The 14,889-nt window shown below is 49.1% G+C and overlaps 1 protein-coding gene across 1 annotated transcript in view; it reads right to left on the bottom strand.

The window, feature by feature from the left end:
* Positions 1–4,850, bottom strand: part of VASH2 (vasohibin 2) — a 34,618-nt gene extending 29,768 nt beyond the window's left edge. The window contains exon 1 of the mRNA XM_059468236.1: positions 4,539–4,850. Coding sequence (XP_059324219.1) covers positions 4,539–4,850 — 312 coding nt within the window. The remainder of the gene's footprint in view (positions 1–4,538) is intronic.
* Positions 4,851–14,889: the final 10,039 nt, after the last annotated feature.

Consider the following 14,889-nt stretch of genomic DNA (forward strand, 5'->3'; position numbering starts at 1 on the left):
TTAATGACATTAAGACACTTAAAGATATAGACTGGCAACATAATGGGATTTTTCCAAAATCTCATAAGACATCTGCTTGTGCCTAAGCATTTTAAGAAGGCAGGCCCTCAATCCACGTTTAATCCCCACAGCTATTTGGCTCCTGAGCCTGCAGCCATGCAGGAAAGGGGCACAACCTTGTCCCAAGTCCACTTATTTCAGGGGTGAAACTGCAAAATATGGGGTCAGCAGATATTAAAGTAGGCAGCACGACTAAAAAGAAGTCAGCACAATTCTCACAAACACAGTGGAGGAAGCAATTTGAATATTAATGCAGACTCAAATTCAGGAACCAGCAATTTGGGCAGCTGTGACAAGGTGCAAAGAAAAGTGTCTGTGGGACCACACTGGTGTAACCAGTTTAAAGCTCATAAAGTGACATATCACTGTCCTTAATATACTTCAAGTCAGCAATTACTGATAAGAACAGCAAGCTCAGGTGGTATGGGGCATCTTTGCCACAAAGACTGTCCTCTCCAGTACCCATCTCTGTTAAGATTGTGTGTTTGCTTTCAGAGAATGAGCACTGGTAATCCCAAGGCAACAAAACCCAGAATTTACTACACGCAGCAAGTTACTACAGCAAAGCAGTAAATACATCTTGGAGAAGGAGGGAGAAAACACCAAACCAGAGACTCCTACACTCCTGGCACACAGAAACAAACTGTAAGTGGCAAGCAGATGGCAAGGCTTCCAGCTCGCCCCCGCCATCCCAGTGCTACATGGTGGCTGCACACATGGGCTGTCTCCTCTCACCACTGGGAGTTATGAGCAAGACTCATTAGCACTTCTTAATCATGATTTTCATGCCTAAGCTCTTCATTAGAGGAATTTTCTTTTGGTTCCACAGGTTCCTTTCCCACCCAGCCCCTTTGGGCTGGATGAATTATTCACCTGTCCCTTCCAGCACAAAGGCCTCAACACACCAGATAAGGCTCAGGTTCCAGAAGCAGCAAGAAGCTGACAAAGGTAACTCTGGCAGGGCTGTCACACCTCCCTGGGAGGGCCATTTCTGCTCCAATACACTCAGTCCTTTGCTTCAAGGATACAGAAGCTCTAGGTGCATGCCTGCACTTACACAACACCCGAGCAATGGGAGCCCCAGCCAGAGAGGGGCCTGCAGAGGTGGGAATTCCATCCTTCTCCCAGCCCTCACCCTGCTGTGGGAGCCAGGACAGCATCCCACAGGGACAGCAGCAGTGTGGACAGACACAGCCCTTCCTGAAACCCACAGAGGCCACCCTCACCAAGGGGACAGGTTCACACTCCAGGTGAGGTGCTCCCCATCTCCAAGGTAGGTGATCACATTATCCAAGGAGGTTGATGGTGTCAGATACCAGAGCACAGCCTAGAAAAGAGAACCAGGGTTTTCCCACTGGCTAGAACACATTCCAGTTACCTCAGCAGGCCTGCTGGGCCAGAAGGCTCAAGCTCCTCCAGATCTCAGGCAAGAAGGGAGCAGCATCCATAAGCCTGATGCCACACAGGGCAGCACTGCTCTCCTCTCTCCACGCAGGGCAGGCAGGACACACACCATGCTGCCAGCCAGGCCAGGCACTGGGGAGCCACACACCACTCCCACTCCCTCCAAACATGTTTCCCTCCCTGATTCTGCCCCAGCTGCAGAAGGACTGATCTGGGCACCCACTCAGCATGGAGCAGAAGCCAGGGCTGCACGATACAAGTGCAGAAAAGCACAGCTCTGTTTCCATTGAGGATGCAGCCCTCCAGCTCCTGGGATGCATCCAGAGCAGCAAGGAGCAGGCAAGAGGTCATGGATGGCAAGAGGAAATGCAGACACAGCACTACAGGCCATGAATTTGAAAAGCAAGTGAAACTCAGAGGCAAGTCAGATGAAAAGCCTTGACCTTATATCAGTCTTTCCAAGGAACTGCAGCTCCAGACAGTGGAGCTGCTGCAGTGCAAGACCACGTGGCAGAACTAGAGGCTCATCCCATGGCTGGAAATGCTGTAGTCTCACTTTACCACAAACATCCTGTGTGGAACTCCTTTTGCCCAAATCCACTGTCTCACTTAATGACCAGAAAGTCATTTTCTACCAGCTCCCCCTGCAAGCACTCTGTTACTCAGCACAGATGAAGCTGACAGGCATGAGTTCTCAAAGCTGCTGAGAGGTTTAATTTATTACAATCTCCAAGTACCTCCAAGATCACAGAACAAGTAAAGGATTGCACAGCCCTTCCAAACCGTGAGCCTGCACTATTTGCAGAGCTCAAGCCAACAGCCAGAGGTGGGGAGCCCACAGGTTCCAAAAGAGCCCTTGCAGACAGGCCAGCTTTGTGTAAGGACTCCCCCTCTGAGAGACATGCAGCCCTGCACCTCTGCAGCTTGCATTCATTGCAGTAAGGACAAACCTCACAGACACAGTCAGAAGCTACTTACACCCTGCGTGTATGATTGCTGAGACTAATGCCAAGATGATTAGAGCAATCAAGCGGAGCTTCTTGGAGAGGGGATGAAAACTCTCTCCCATCACTAGGGATTAGGAACAGATCAGATGCAGAAATGGAGCAGTTGCACATGCCACTCACTCAGCCTGAACCAACTACCCATGCAAGCAGATTACAAATCATCTTCTCACAGGCATGAGTTTCCCTCATAATTCCCAAACAGCAGCACCTGGTCTTTTGCAGGGTGACACACACCCTGCAGCACAAGCCAATTAAAATAATTTGTACCACCATTTAAGGAACAAGTCTCCACTCACATTCCTACTCTGACCCAGAAATTACCATCACAACTTTGGTAATCCACTATCACTTTGGCAAAATACCCCTAACCTTCATTTGCTCACCCGAGCTCTGTCTGCCCTAATAAGGACCAGACAGTCCTCAAACTACTTTCTGACCCCAGAGGTGCCACACTCAGCCAGCAACAGCTACTTAGTCACAGAGGGCACCAGGTCCTCCTGCCTCTGAAGAAACTAATCACTGTAACAGAGATTTTGCATCCAGGCACTGCTGGAGGAGTACAACTCCTATAGCACTGGGCACTGAGCATCAACATCAAATGATGTGGCAAGGCAGATTTCAAAACATTTTTTTTCTGCACAGCTTACACAGATGCTACAGAGAGTGATCCCAGAGCTGTGGCACTGAGGAAGAAGCCATGGGCAGTGCTCTCTGGGACATTACCACAGGAATACAGTGTGCAGGCCAGACATTGGAGCCACTGGCATGTCGTCACCAGATGCTCTGTCAGTCACCAAGGGTGTCTCCTGTAAAAGTTATGTGCTCTGGAGCTGGGAAGTAAAGGATGAAAGTCAAGTCTAGCATGTGCTTTGCCATCTCTTAACACCAAGTGGGCTTGCAGGCCATCCGGACTGGCATAAGCTGGTCAGGCTGCTGGAACAAGAAGTTCTGCCCAGTCCCTGCCCCTTCATTTCCACCTCAAGTGCTTGTGTAAGTACAAGATGAACCACAGCAAGGAACCACAAACTCAGCATAACCTGATTATTCTTTAGTTGGATGTGCTCCCCCAGCCAAACAAAGGCTGGTTCCAGCACAAGGAGAGCAGAGAGGAGAGAGATAGTCCCTTCTGCACCTGCACTAGACTGAACATTGCAGAAGAGAGATGAAAGGCCTTCTCAGCCCGCAGCTTATTTGACAAGCACCTTCTCAATACAGCCCTACACAACAAGATTTCAACTTCCCTGTGCACAGAATTTCCTTTCTACTCCATGAATAGAACAGGCATATGGTTCATGTCAGTATCACTGACAGCTTGGACCATGACAGCAGCAGCCCAACCATCTCACCCCAACACACACAGGGGTATGAACCAAGCCAGACTCCAGCGGTCAGCTCACATTAATGCTGCCTGATGTGAGCAGTGAATCAAGCTCAAAATCTGCCAAAGCAGAGAGTGTTAAAGACATTGTGAGCACTAATGCAGCACAGTGTCAAGAAGCCTTGGAACAGCAGCAGACATCAACATTTTATTTGCTGTCTGGAGGAAAAAGACTTGGGTGAGGCAGAGCTGTTTGGGGCTTGTACTGAGGAACATATCAGACAAAAGCATTTGGAATCTTTCCACATACTGGAAAAGAAATGTCTGAGTTTTAAATCCCTTGTTACATTTGAGGAGCAACGCTGTGTTTAAGGAAACACCTGTGTTCCAAAAGCAAAACAAAAACCTGCTTGAAATTGCACAAAATGCTTCACTCAGTCCCTGAAGATTTAACTTTTGTTTTCTGGTTTTTTCTCCCCAAGCTAAAACGAGGAATTTTCTTCTTGCTTGTTCCCCAGGACACCCAGCGCATCCCCTAAGCACCCGCAGCCCCGTTCCCCGTTCCGGGCGCTTTGGGACAGCGGATACCCCGTCCATCCCCGCAGTGTCCCAGAGCATCCTGCGGGCAGCGGTGTCACCCCCTCCGAGCCGGCCCCGGAGCGGCGGACCGCGGCAGCCGCAGGACGCGGCCCCGGGGCTGGCTGTCACCCGCCGCCCCGCACGAGGGACGCACGGCGGCTCCGCCTTACCCGAGCCAGGCGGGCGGCGCTCCGGATGGCCGCGGCCACGGCCCCGCCGTCGGGGTGCACCCGCTCCACGTGGCCCCACATGCGCTCCCAGGTCTGCCCGTCCATGGGGAAGCCGCTCTTGTTCACCAGGAAGAGCGAGCCGCCGTCCCGCTGCTGCTCCTGCTCCTCCTCCTCCGAGCCCCCGCCGCTCCCGCTGCCGCCGCCGCCCGCCGCCCGCGGCTGAGCGCTCCGCGACCGGCCGCCCTCCTTGCCGGCCGCCGCACGCCGCCCGCTCCCGCGGCAGCCGCCGCCGCGGCCCGCCACGCCCGTCATGGCCCCGCGGCCATGCCCGGGACCGGCACCGGGACTAGGACCGCTGCCGGGATGCGCCCCACGGCCTCGCCGCCGCCGCCCGGCCGCTCTTTGTATGTATGTATGTATGTATGTATGTGTGTGTATGTGTGTGTGTGTGTGTGTGTGTGTGTGTGTGTGTGTGTGTGTGTGTGTGTGTGCGTGTGTGCGCCTGTGAGGGGCGTGCGGAGGAGGCCGGGCGGGGGCGGTCCCTCGCTAGCGACGCCGGCCCGCTCGCTCCGGGCGCCCCATCCCGACCCCGGTACCGGCCGCGGCCGCGCAGGGGGCGCGCCCCGCGCCGCGCGCCATGCCGCGCGTTACCGCGCGACCGGCCGCCCGCCCGCCCGCGGCGCGCTCCCATTGGCCGCCGCAACAAAGAGGGGCGGGGCCAGCGGGGCGGTGCGGGCCGCCACTGGCCGAGACGCCGCCGGGAGGCGCCCCCTTCTGGACAGCGCGGGGCACCACAGCCGGGCGGCGCAGCCCGAGCGCTTTTGCCCTCAGCCGAGCCGGACCGAACCGAACCGTAGCTCGTGCCAGGTCGAGCCGAGCCGAGCCGAGCCAGGTCGAGCCCAGCGCAGCCAAACCCAGCAGAGCCGAGCCCGGCCCCTCCGAGCGCGGCGATCCCCTGAAGCCGAACCCAGCCCAGCGCAGCCCGAGCCCAGCCGTGTGTCCCTGTCCCCAGTGCGGGATGGAGGCCGGAGGATGGAAGTCCGCCTCGGAGAGAGCCGGGCTGTTCGCTCTTCCCAGCAGAGCTGGGAGATCCCTGTTAAGCACACAGCGGTGCGGTGGTGGCAGTGAGATCCTGAAGGCAAAGCGCCTGTGAGGGGAGGGCAGAGGAGCCCCAGGCCCGGCACAGACCGCCCTGGCCGTGCTGCCCGCTCCGGCGCCCACCGTGCCCTGATGGCTGGGCCCAACCTCGGACGGGAATTTTCAGCTCTTCCTGTCAAGCACAACAGTGTCAGTGTAATAATGCATCTGCTAGAACTGTGAGTGACTCCCATCAGATACAAATAGTGTGAAAAACATTGCTCCCATCCCCTGACCATGCGCTCAGACACTGCTGCAGCTCTGATCTGCCCTGCTCCCAGTCAGGAATACATTTCTGCCGTCCCTAATCAGCTTCCCAAGGCTCTCAGGAGCCAGGAGTGCATGATGAGTTGCTAATCACTCTCCACAGGAGCCGGTGTCTCTGTGAGTCCTAGCAGTAATCCTCCCTGCTGTCTCCTAGCCACATGGCATGCCAGAATCTCACCAGGGACTTTAACAGAAGGGAGGACAGCGAAAAGCTGCTCCATCAGCTAAAGCAAATCAAGGGCTTCAGCTTACATGGCTCCCAGTGTCAGCTTTCAACCCAGTGTAGAGACCCCCCAAACTGAATGTGGGGCTCTGTGTGTAAGTGGCAACACAATCCGGGGGAAAGGGGCAAAGGTCAGGGTGGATTTAGAGCTGCTGTGAAGTCTTCACCCTCTCCACTATGTCCTGCATTTCCCTAATCATCAAGCAAACGCTGCAGATGGAGGGAAAATGTGCATCCATGCTGGGCAGAGATGATACACACGCCCACACCCTGCTGGGTTTGGAAGCAGGATCCCAGGGGAAGCACAGTCTCTCCTTCTGGAGCACAGATGATGCCGAACATCAGCAAGATGTGAGAGCACCAAGAGGAGTTCCCAATGGGAGGTGATGAAACACAGAGACCCAGAGAGGCTGCAGATGGCTGCAGACACAGAGGAGAGGGCTCTCAAGGAGCCAAGGGAGGCTCAGGCAAGACAGTGCAAGGGAAGGAAGGCCAAGAAAGCCTGTGAGGTCACCGGAGCAGAGCCAGGGGAAAGTCTGAAAAGTCCTTCAGACATGGATCTTAGAACTAATGGGACAGTGCAGGTGGTGGCATCCATGTGTGAACAGCTGAGAGGCACACTGCGTGTGCCGGAGCCTGGAGTGCTGGGATTACACAGCACAATGTCACCCTCAAGGATGCTCATACACAAGCTGGCTGTCATGTATATCCCAGAGCCTTGCTCCCTGTTGGAACAGGCAACCATGCTGAGGCTGTCACAGCCCTGCTCAGTGCTGCTTCACTGCCCAGAGCAGCCAGGAACCTTCAGATCATATTTCACTACACCCACCCTGGGAGGGTGAAGATGAGTGATGCCACGTGCTTTGTCGTCAAAGCCTCCTGCATCCACCATGTCAGGGCCTGCTCCATGCCAGAGGGAAGGACTCTCCCTGGCCAGACAGGTCAGGGGCTTGGCAAGGTTTAGACACCACAGCTCTGCTCACAGCAGTCTGCAGCATCCAGACCACTTCCAATCAGGACTGAAAGAAAGAAAATTCTTACCAGCTCCTCCCTGATGCTCAGGTGAAGAGTGACAAGTTGAACTCCCAGAGGTCAGTCAGTGTGTCCAAGGCCAGCTGTGGGCTGGACAGGCAGGGCAGAAGTTAGCTGGTGTCCTGGAGCTAAAGGCGACTTCAAAGCAACAGCCTAAGGAAATAAAAGTAGAGTCCCTAAGTCCCTACAACTAAGGGAGAGCCTTAATAACCCTCTCACCAGCTACAAATGAGGTGTAAAAATAGAATAATGCTGCTTTGGATTAGCCAAAGCTCTCCCTGGTATTAGTTATGAACAGATACTCAAGATGAGTAAGGGCAGGATGGGATATGCATCATGCCCCCAACTTTCACCTCGTGGGGCCACTTAATTTTGATACCGTGACTCTAGGCAGAGCTGCCTTCCTCCCTGCTCTGTTTGCAGGTCTTCCTCTTACACCAGGCTCCTGCCCAGCCTCTGTCCCAGTGTGCCAGACCCCTTTGACTTTGAAATTCAGTCCCTTTGTATGGATGTACCTTTCTAAAGCTAGCTCTGAACAGCACTTCCATCTACAGTCCTATTCCTAGTGCAGAGCTCATTGCTACCACAGCTGCTTTCTGGGTCAAAGGAACTAATTTGATCATAGAATCATCATGTAAGAGGGTTTTAACCTTCATTATTTCCAATTGCAGACTCATTTAAATACAGCATTCAAAAGGCCCTGCAGTGCAATTACACAACCAAGTGCAGGAAACCTAATAGCTCTTAATTTGCACCATGGCAGCAAGGTGATAGCATTGGCACTTTTTCCAAGCAGGCTTCTTCTCCCAAGTGCCCCCCCCCCCCCCCCCCCCCCACAAGGAGTCCCACTATCCTGTCCCTCTGAGAGCAAACAGAAGTGAATTCAGCCTGGCCACACAGCAAACTCTCACTGCCCTGTGCTGTTGAGCAGAGGAAGTTCATTCATGTATTTATTTGGACTTGTCTGGGAAAGCACTTCCTCTATTACCCATTGTTTCCAAACAGCCCTTCTGGTGCGAGGAGCCAGCAGGAGAAGGCTTTCCTGGGCAGCAGCTCCAGCCTGGCCTGGCCTCAGAAGAGGGAGCTGCAGCCAGGCTGGGGAGGGATGACTGGTGTCATTTGCTGTCCCATGGCCTGTGAGTTCTCATGCTCCTGCTTTGCTGCTTGGATATTCAGTGGTTTTCTGCTCTGCAGATCTTTTGCCAGCACAGCTCCAGCCTTTTCTAAGATCTTTGTCATGCCTTGTCCAGACTCTACTATCAACAAACCTTGTAATGTGAAAACACTTCTCACTGTGAACGGGAATGCCTCTCTGTGCTGCCAGGGCCACAAGGGGGGCAACAAACCCAGAAGTGAAACAAGACTAGCAGCAGCACTGCAGCAAAGGATGGGCTGGTCAGTAGATTGCCCTTGCCCCTGCCCTGCCTGACCAGCCCCAGCTCTGCAACCTTGGAGCCCTCCAAGCCAGGCCATGCAGCAATTCCCCGGGTCCCAGTCCACAACAGGACCATTCTCAGAGCCACAGCACACAGCTGGCCCTGGTGCGTTTGCTTTGATGCCTCTGCAGGCAGGCAGAGGGCAGCTGCTCCAGCCCAGCCAGCAGGGGCAGAGGACACGTTTTATTCCAACCCTCCTAGGAACAGATTAAGTTTTCTTTTGTGCAAGAAGGGAGTGTTCAAATCTGGTGCCATCCAAGGCAGTGCTGGGAAGCAAAAGCTTGTTTATCTTTTCCTCCTGTGAAAAATGCCAATCACTTGTTTTTAAAATTTTTAAAGTTTAATGGTAATAAAATGGTTATAAAAATAGTAATACAATTAGAGTAATAATAATTTGGACAATTTCAATTAGGACAATATGAGACAATAGAGACAAAGAGTTACGGACGTCCGGGTACCTTCTTCTGGGCAGCGCAGCCCGAAAAAGGACACCACCTTAACAGAGGATTTCCCCCTTAAAAACAACAGCCTGTTGCATATTCATACACCTCATACATGATGCATAAATTCCATTCAAACACAGGATTCTGTCTGGTCATCGTCAGCTTCTTCCTCTGAATCCTAACAGCACCTTCGAGGCAGGAAGAAATTAGTTTCTTCTGATAAGAGAGCAATAAATTCCCTTTCTCTGAAAGATTTAGGTGTTCTGTGGCTGCTATCTCACTGCAAGTCCTTTCTTTAAAAAAACCATCCTACATAGCATAGTTTCTATTTTAACATTTTTTATAACCTAAAACTATATTTAACACACTACTTAAGAAAATTAATGCAGCATTACTTTCTAACATAACACATATAATATTCATTTTAATATTTGTGAAAAACCAATCATAAAATATACATTTTTTACACTCCTTCCTTCCATCAGATGGTAACAGGACAGATCCAGACCTGGGCTGTTTCCCAGGTCAGTAAAAGTGGACACCAGCGCTGTACCAGTATCAGTTACTGGTGGAGCAGGAAATGTGCCCAGCACCTCCAGCTGGCAGCACTCAGTGCAAAAGCCTGAAGCCTGGATACCTTCCCAGTGAGAGGAAAGAGTCCTTACAAACAATTTTACGGGTGAAGGTGTGGACGCTAACATCTCTGAAAAGGGGCTCAATGTCTCTGCTAACTGTGGGCAGCAGGTTCCTTGCAGAGCCCTGACAGCTCAGCTACTGAACCAAACAAGTGGGGTCTGCACCGGCCTGAGTTTCTGAACTTTGGGGTAAAATAGCAGGTTCAAGGGGGGAATATGTGGTAAGCATTTAGTGAAGGCTGTGCCTTCCTAGTACCTCAGCCAATAAGGAAAGGAAGGGAGAAACATGTAGTCGGGAGTTGAGGATAAAAGGAGGCTGCACCCTCCAAAACCTCGGGAGAGAAGGCTTTGTGGGCTTGTGCTTCAGTGGACTCTCTTCCTTTATGCAAGTAAACTTGCAGGACTCCTCTGCCTCCTTTTTGGACATAAACCTCTGGTGTTTATGGATTTTTCTGGCACCAGCTTGGGCACACTGTTCTGCCAAAGCCAGGCCGAGTGACCTCAATGGTTTTCTCTGCACTTAGCAGCCAGCAGAGCGGCTGCAGGCCACAAGGGATAATCCTACAGGGGTGCTTCAGCTTTGCAGAGGGCAGCAGGAAAACACAGGTCAAGAAAGTTTGCCTGCTTAAAGTAAATTGCATTATTGCAATGCAAATATTGGCCCATTTCCTGAAAAGACCATAGTGACCTCATTTGATCCTTTGAAAGGAATATAACATTTGTTTATTTGGGGCTTTTTTCCTAAATTGAACATTATGTTGGAATGGGATTCTTTCAGTGATGAAATGAAAGGTCAGACTGTGATAAGGATGTAACCATGGCAATATGGGAATGGCATGGCTGTTGGTAGACGTTTGCAGGAGCGATTTGCGTAACCAATAAACTTTCTGTACTCATAGAATTTCCCTGTGATCACTGGGAAAATAAATATCTAAAGCAGACTTAAAAAAACCCAAAAAAAAACCAAAAAGAGGCAAGCTATAAAAGAAATGCCTGAGGGTGTGCTTCCTTGGAGTGTTCCCCAAGGTAGCCCTTTCTGAAAACTCTTAAGCCACTGTTTATTTTGCAATGGTCTAGCAGAAAAAGCAGCCATCAGCTGCTTTGGCTGCCCCAATGAAGAACTTCAGCAGCATGTTTTGATTTCTGCCTGAGCAAGTCCAGGATGTCCTGCAATAATCCTACTGCAACAAATCATTACAGTGTTTATTTTGGATGGGGCTAGATGGACTCCAGTTGTTCTCAGACTAGTCCAACAGGCAAGCTTTTCTTTCATTAAAAAAGATTTTTTAAAAGCATTAAAAAAATTCGAAGTGTCATGAAAAGCCTATAAATCAGACCTTCCCCAAAACTGGTTTGCAAATTTTCACTTTCCACTCCCTATTGCAGATGATCATGTCCTAGTAACCTGACTGAGCCTTTGCTGATGGTGAAATAATCTTTTCCATACTTCCTACAGTCACCTCACTCTGGTCTACAACTGATGGCATCAGATAGAGGTGAAACTGTTGGTCCTGAGTGGTACAACATCAGCATCCCAATTAGCCTCCCTTACTCCTGTCTTGTTCCAAAGTCTCAGTCTCAAACATTGCAGTAGCTTTAGAAAATAATTACATCAATACAGTTTTCTCTGAATGTCTTACTTGACACCATATCACATGATTTGTTCTCCGCAGCAAGCTCTGCTTACAAAAAACAAGAAAACACTAATGTAACCTTCCATGAATATTGGCTTCTTTTTTTTTTTTTACTAATTACTTCTTTAACATTTAGTCACAGGGTAAATTACCCAGCACTTTTTTCTTTTTTTTTTCCCAGGGGAGCTGCATAATAAAATACAGGCAGTAAAGAACAGCAGTAGCTGAAAAAATCCGCTCCCTAGAAATGAGATTTCTTTTCAGCAATCATCAGCACCCACAGACCTTGTCACAAAGGAGCTGCCAGTGGTGGCACCAGAGGTGAGGGTCAGGACTTACCTCCGCTGCCAAGTGAGCACCTGAGTCATCCCTGCCTTCCTGGAGAGAGAAATGCGCTGCAAGAAACCCCTGCCTGCTTGAGGTTAGAAGCACAGTTGTTGTTGCTGATCAGAAATAAGTTAAGCAGTCTAGCTGTGCTATGGGATAACCTGTGCCCTCTAGGAACAGTGTGATGCTGGTTAGGGAACACTGACCAAATGTCCTCCTTATTATTAAAGTTCCTCAAATGCATTTTCTTTCCAGGAAGGAAGAAAAGCAGACTGGAAAAGTTATTAAGCCTAGCAATAGAATGTGTCACAAGCCCAAACACCAAAAGCCTTTGAATTGAGATGCTGTGTGAAACCTGCAAAGAGAAATGTGTGATTTACTGTTCCCAGTGCCATGGTGCTGCAAGGTGTCATGACGACACAGATGACTTCATCAAACAATTTTTGATCTGAAGCATCACTTCAAGCATCCCTGGGAGACAGTGCTCTGCAGATTGAGTTCCCCTTTCCAGAGAATGATTGAAGGGTAATCAAAATGCTGCAGAAGCACCTGAAGGTGACAGTAAAATTCAAATATCACAGTCATTTTAAAAATAAAGCTCTTAGAGGAAATGCAGTAATCTGGAGCAAAATTACTTTATTTATTTCAGCCATCTTCATTATTTGCCATGACATGAGTGATAGTAATCTTCAGAGCAAACTGAAGCCTACAGAGCACCTTCTGTCTTTGGAATCAAACTCAGGAATGCTATGTAATCACACAAGCTGTGGACTTGGAGTAGACTCCTTAATGCTCTCAGTGCATGCAGACATTTCAACTCTTATGAGATTCTCGCATTCAGAGCAGATGAAATAAGTCAGAGAAAAATCACACTGACCATGGGGCTTTCTGTTCCCCAAAAGCTGGGGGACCTCTGTATCTCCCCTGGTGACAGGCTGCTTTGGACAATTTTGTCAAGCTTCTGAGCCTTTGAGGCCTTCAGCCCCTTTTGAAGCTTCAGTGGGGCAGTGACAAGATGAGAAATCATGATTTCAGCAAACAAGGCTACACTTTAGGCAGTAGCCTCCAAGTGATTTTTTTTTTTTTTTTTTTTGTTTAGCATGAGGGCCTGAAGAAAATTCAGTTGTTCAATTGTGAGCAGAAGATAACACAAATTCAAGTCCCCTGGAGCCAGCTAATGATCTCTGGGTGAGTCATTCTCACTCCCATGGGACAGAGCCTCTTCATTCCACACAGGATGTACATTCTGTCTAATGCCTGCAGGGTTGTTCAGAACCAGCTGATGAATTATTCTGAGAAAATCAAGTTGCCTTCCAATATTTAGTGGAGAAAATGCCATGCAGAGCCTTGGAAGCTGCACTGTTATATTTTAACTTCTTTTTTTCTTGGCAGCAAGCTGGACAATTTGATTTATAAAAGAATAACTGATTCTGCAGTCAGCTGCAGTCCCTCTATTACCTTAACCAAGCTAGTGATCAACATCTAAAAAGCCTTAGGACTGCCCCATTCTGAAAAAGAAACCTCTCTGGTTCAGCCTAATGCAGGCTAGAAAAACTTCTGAAGCCTTCAATACTTCCCCAGGATTTTTCTATCTGCATGGATTTTGTAGCTTTTGTAGAATCTTGTCTCTGTTTCTGGAAACTCATAACACAAGGCCACAATACTGACAGTGCCCTTTAGATTTACTGCCTTTTTAATGGTCTAAACACTGTTACAAGCAGAAGCAGTTTATTGAGGAATCACTGAAAGTTAGCATCCTAGAGGCTGAATTTTCATCCCTGACATTAAGCAGATATAAGCTGGTTACTCACAAATATATAATTACTCACAAATCAGTAATTATGCCTAACCAGTGCCAATACTTAGCCTTTGTGACATATCTGCTGAAGTCCTTTCTACAAAGTTCAGGATATTATTGTTTTGTTTTCTCAAAAGTTGTTTAATAGAGCTGTAAATATTGATTTAGAGCATGGTCAGATAGGGTTAGTTCATTGTGAAGCACAGGCAGAAGGAAATCCAGCAGACTTCTAAGGGGCTTCTCCTGGGCTTCTTTCCAGCCCAGGAAGCAGCAGGACTGTTAGGCATCTGCCTATTTTATCCATAGACAAACCACATCACTTTCTGGAAGAGGTAATAATTGTTAGCTTTGGATCACAGAGCCTCCTCCTAGATATAGAAATAATTATCTGACTAATAGGCAGGATGGCTTCACATTTCCCATTTACCTGATGAGGTTTCTAGTGTTTTCTTTGAATGACTGAGAATCTAACCAGAAAAAAGAAATAAAATTACCAACCCCAAAACTCCAATGCCAAAGAAACTTTAGACAATAATGCTTTTCTGGGATTGTTCCTTCCTAGCTGTGGGAATGTTTAAATTACAGTGCTAACTGGGGATATTGCCTGCAGCTGTCATAGAGGTACCATAAGAGGAACATGACCTTGTGGTCCTGGTTGTAAAACAAAGAACTCACCTGAAAGTTCAACCCAGTGTTGAACTGCATCTCAGTGTTGCTTCATGACACAAGGCTTGTGTTTGCTGTGCTCTGCAGCACCTGCAGCCACCTAGCCACCTTCTGTGGAGCATCTCCTATACCAAAATAGCTGAGAGAGAATTCCAGCTTTGTGGAAAAGTGAGATAAAAAAAAAAAAAAAGAAACATTTTCTTACCGTGACTCTGCATTTTTTGAAGCAGGTTCTTCAAATTTTCCTGGCTCACACCTGGGCTAACTGCCTGAGGGTAGGTGACAGAACCTTGCAGAGTGCTCACAAGGGTTCTGCAGTGCTCCCGCTGAAGACACCTCTGATTCTAGCCATAACTGAATGTAATGTCTCCCTTCTATCCTGTCTCAGAAGTTATCCTACCCTCTCCCCCAGATAATCTCTCAGCAACCAAGTGCTTTATTAAAATAATGTCTGCACTGCCATCAAGAAGCTGCCTTTGGATTGTTCTGCTTTAGGGGTTAACTCGCCCTTTCATTTCCTTACAGACCTCTTCCAAAGCCAAGGAGAATTCTCTGTGCTAGAGCAGTACAACTTGACTACCAATGCTAGTACTTTAATTCTATGCCCCAAGAAAATGTCTCTGGATGCCAATACTCTTGTGCAAAATAAATTTCTATACCCTGCATGTACTCTGCATGTACATGTATGTTTATTAATGTCACAGTAAGTCATACACTTACACATTTCCTACATTAAAAGGCAGGTTCTAAGGA

This window comes from Ammospiza nelsoni, chromosome 3, assembly GCF_027579445.1.
Source record: "Ammospiza nelsoni isolate bAmmNel1 chromosome 3, bAmmNel1.pri, whole genome shotgun sequence".
Taxonomy (NCBI): Eukaryota; Metazoa; Chordata; class Aves; order Passeriformes; family Passerellidae; genus Ammospiza; species Ammospiza nelsoni.